The sequence below is a fragment of the Volvox carteri genome (genome assembly GCF_000143455.1).
Source record: "Volvox carteri f. nagariensis unplaced genomic scaffold VOLCAscaffold_518, whole genome shotgun sequence".
Classification (NCBI taxonomy): Eukaryota; Viridiplantae; Chlorophyta; class Chlorophyceae; order Chlamydomonadales; family Volvocaceae; genus Volvox; species Volvox carteri.
The window spans coordinates 3,878-7,675 of record NW_003308038.1 but is presented as its reverse complement, the minus strand read 5'-3'; the positions used below and the strand labels follow the sequence as shown (position 1 = coordinate 7,675).

The 3,798-nt window shown below is 52.2% G+C and overlaps 1 protein-coding gene across 1 annotated transcript; it reads right to left on the bottom strand.

Annotated features, from left to right (window-relative positions):
• Positions 1–392: 392 nt before the first annotated feature.
• On the bottom strand, positions 393–857 carry VOLCADRAFT_101231 (uncharacterized protein; the record flags this gene model as incomplete). The annotated part of the gene is made up of 1 exon (XM_002959669.1): positions 393–857. One exon carries the CDS (start codon positions 855–857, stop codon positions 393–395), a length of 465 nt encoding a protein of 154 aa, XP_002959715.1.
• Positions 858–3,798: the final 2,941 nt, after the last annotated feature.

Below are 3,798 nucleotides of genomic sequence, written 5' to 3'. Positions count from 1 at the left end.
CTGTATCGGGCAGCACTGAACTAATGAGAATTTCGAATTGGGCTTTCCTTGCTGAACGTCCTCCCCGGTTTTGTTGGATGCTGCCCAGGGATTATGGGGAAGGATAAAAGGCGGAGAAGGGGGGGGGTGGAGCGGGAATGGAGAGAGAGAAAGAGAGCGAGAGAGTATCTACCAGCAGCTGCCCCTTCTTGTAAGTCATATCTAATCACATCATATCCCCTCCGTGCTACCTGTTGGTTCCGCATGACGGAAAAAAGGTGAAGGGACAACAGCGAATACAGAACACGCATAATGTTTTTTCCCTAGTCGCTTCAGAATGCTAAACGGAGTGCATGGGAAGGCTGGGGAAGAGACTCTCTCTTGGCGGTAACGGTCGACAGAACGCGAAACCTCTATTCGCGCGTAATTTTATCTGAGGGAAGGTGGGCGGGGACCTGACAGCTCCAAAGCAACGTTTCTTTGCCTACCTCTCCCGGGTTGACTTCGCCGGAAATGTTGAAAAGGATTTGGCGCTCCTTGGCGGCCTGGGGCTTAACCTCATCGTCCGCATTGCGCTTGCCTACGCAAGAGCTGAAGAACGGCCGCCTCCCCTGACCTCCAGGAAGGACCAGAGTCGGGACCCAAGCGCATACATTCTCGAAGCGGATGATCACTTGTGCGCGTTTGTCAATCGTCCGAAGAATGTTCGCGTTGGTTTGAACCCGCTTGAGCGCGGAGTTCTGTGGGCCGCGGTTCAGGTCGCTTTGTGGCGTGCTGGTTTCATCGCTGAATGCTATGATAAGGTGGGGTTGGCCTCCGTTTTGTCCAGAGGTTGGCACAGGTCGTGCTGGGGCCGGCGCCTCCACACCGTCGCCCATACCAGTTGGTTCAGAGCCTTCAGCCGTAAACAAGTGACAAGAATCTATGATGAATAGGAAAATGCAGCCAGACTCGTCTACACGACCGTGAAAGGTAAAAGTTACATGACAAAGCTACCTGCCCGGCTCTTTGTTAGACTCGCAAAATGCTGCAGAACGAAAGCCAGTGGATATGGTTCCGGCTCTTACTAAAATTGCAATCCTGCCTTGGCCTCGCTAGATAAGAAGTTGCTGCGTAGATACGCAAAGTGACCTCAACTGGCGAAATTCAACCTACTGCGTGTAGTAATGCATAAAGCCGTCGGACCACGAAGGTTCGGAGCGAGAACACGAGTCCATTGTTCGTCGGGCGGGTTATTGTGTGGCCCCGCAACGCTCTTGGGCGAACCGTCGCCGTACGAATATGAAATGCCCTCGAAACGAACAATTCATACTATTCTTCCCTATAACATGAGCGTAAAGATTCACGTACAGGATGAACATTTGTATAGGATAGAGGTCAAACTTAGTATAGAATTGCGCGTCTACTGCGTGCGCAACGACCGGCTACAGCTCCTGTAAGCTTTCTGACACCAAAACACGAACGCAAATCCAGTTCATCACCAAGTTTTCCCTTTGTCTTGGGAAATTTTAGAATGAAAGCTTAGCCTGAAAAGTCTGGTCGACACCTACCCTACACTTTAATAGTATGATTAAAGTTGGCCGTCGAAGAGAACCTGACGTCGCCAAATCAGCCATACTGCCAAAATATGAGAAAGGCGGCACAGTCGTGTTGCAACCTTGCAGTTTTCAAAGGAAGACCGCTTCGCGAACCTATGCAGGGTCTTGGACCTCTTGACTCTTAACCCGGCATTGATTAATTTCCATCCCAGGCGGCCAGGTAATGAATTTCGGTCAGATCGGTCCATGACCCAATTCAAATCCTTACGAAGGGCCAAACCCCTGGAGGGCGAAGGCAAGGTACGGGCGGTGCGGTGCCTGAGTTCAGGCGAAGGGAAAAAACAATTGCTCGCTGCTTGAATGTCCTGCCGTGGATGACACGTGCTGATATCGTTCACATGCCTCGCATTCTCGCAACCCTCCTATGGCGAAATAGATAGATACATACTGTCCATCTGGCAGGCGGCTGGCAGAGGTTAAGGCCTAACTTCTGCTCCCGGCCGAACCAGGTTCAAATCCGCCTGCCGACTCCTCGGATGTTTGAGGAGTGTGGTGGCCCCCCATCTATTGGACGATGTAGATCGTGATAATATCAACTTGCGAGCTGACCAGGATCTAAGTTGATGCGCCGTTGATCCGCTAGATTTAGTTGGATGCTGGTGGTGAGTTGCTGAACCCAACGAATACATTCTGAAGTCGGATGGGGTGACGGATTAGGGTGCCCCTCTAGCAGGGGAGAGCAGGGACTGCCCCGGGAAAGGGGGCCGCTGGCGATGTTAACCACCCTGTAACAACATACATACTGTCCGTGCAGTCTGCACGGTAGCAGCTCGTACAAACAGTACATGGTAGTACAGGCAGTACACAGGGCCTCGGGTAGCCCCCACAAAATTCACGCCGCCGCCATTAGCACAGATGAAGCATTTTTTAAGCGATAAAGACTGGAGGATATATGGGTGGCAGGTACGTAGGAGGCCAGTTTGCTGACTGTGTACGAGGAATTCTGGTTACCTTACCTATTACAACAGCACACTCATAGCGAATACGGCATTCGACGACGTAGGAACGCAACATTTTTTGTGGCATCTGAGAAGAAATTAGGAGATGACAATGCGGGATGAAAAAGATAGGAGCGGATAGGACTCGAGACCTTGCCTTCACTTTTTCTCTCTCTCTCCCTCTCCGCCAAAAGACAGCCACCTAGACGGCAGACAGCCTCGTTCTTCGGGGCTTTAAGATTAATATATTTTTTTATTGTATTGACACAAAGGACAAAGTACAACGAATGAACGGACAGGTGCAGGTAAATTGAAAAACGTTCAGAAGCCGCAATCAACTGCTAATCGGCGCACCGCTCATAAAAACTCAGAAACCGCGCGATGATGGAATGGATCAGAGGTGGCGACCAAAGCCCGGACTGCGACCCGTGCGAAAGGAATTGAGCCTCAGAAGCACTCTCAACAATTCACCAACAAACAAGACTTCCCATCGACACAGTAAATCAAAAATGTAGATGAACCTACAAGAGTTCAGGAGATTTGGACAGCGGCGGGTTGCGGCTGGCGGCAAAATAACATAAAAACTTTAGCTAGCGATCTGCACAAAAGGACTGCAAAAGAGCCATGCCGCATGCACCTTGAGGGCTAGACAAGGGTAATAGTACAGCGGTCCTGTTGTGTAGCACTATTTTTGAATTGCGCAAAGTTCTCAGGCAAGGCCGTTGAACAGCTATGACACGTCAAAATGATATTATCGCGATGATGCTGATGATGATGCTGATGACGACGACGACGACGACGACGACGACGGTGATGTGGTGGTAGTTGTCGGTGGATGGTGGAAAGCGCGAGTCCAGAGCCATCCACACAACAGAACCGACCCGGCACCGCCATGCCGTACTTAATCCCATTCGCCCCACTTCCCGACGGCCCCATAAACTCCATCTACTACAACCGCCGCCACCGCACCTGCCGTATTCCGTACCTTAACCCCCCAAAACTTGCAACACAACGAGCCTGATGCTGCCCTCCAGACGCACTCCCTCCCCCCCTTCCCTCCCCCTCCCGGGCTGCAGCCCCAACCCCTCCACCGCCTTCGCCTTGCCCCATCCAACCCCTTCAAAACCCAAATTCCCCCCACAGACGCGACTCTCCCCTCCCCCCCCCCGCCTGCGCCCCTCCCCGCAACCTCTCCCCCGCAACTCCCCCTCAACCCCAGCAGGCAAAACACCACACGCCGCGTCCCCTCTCCTGTTCGTTTTCCCCCCTCTCCTGACGGGGTA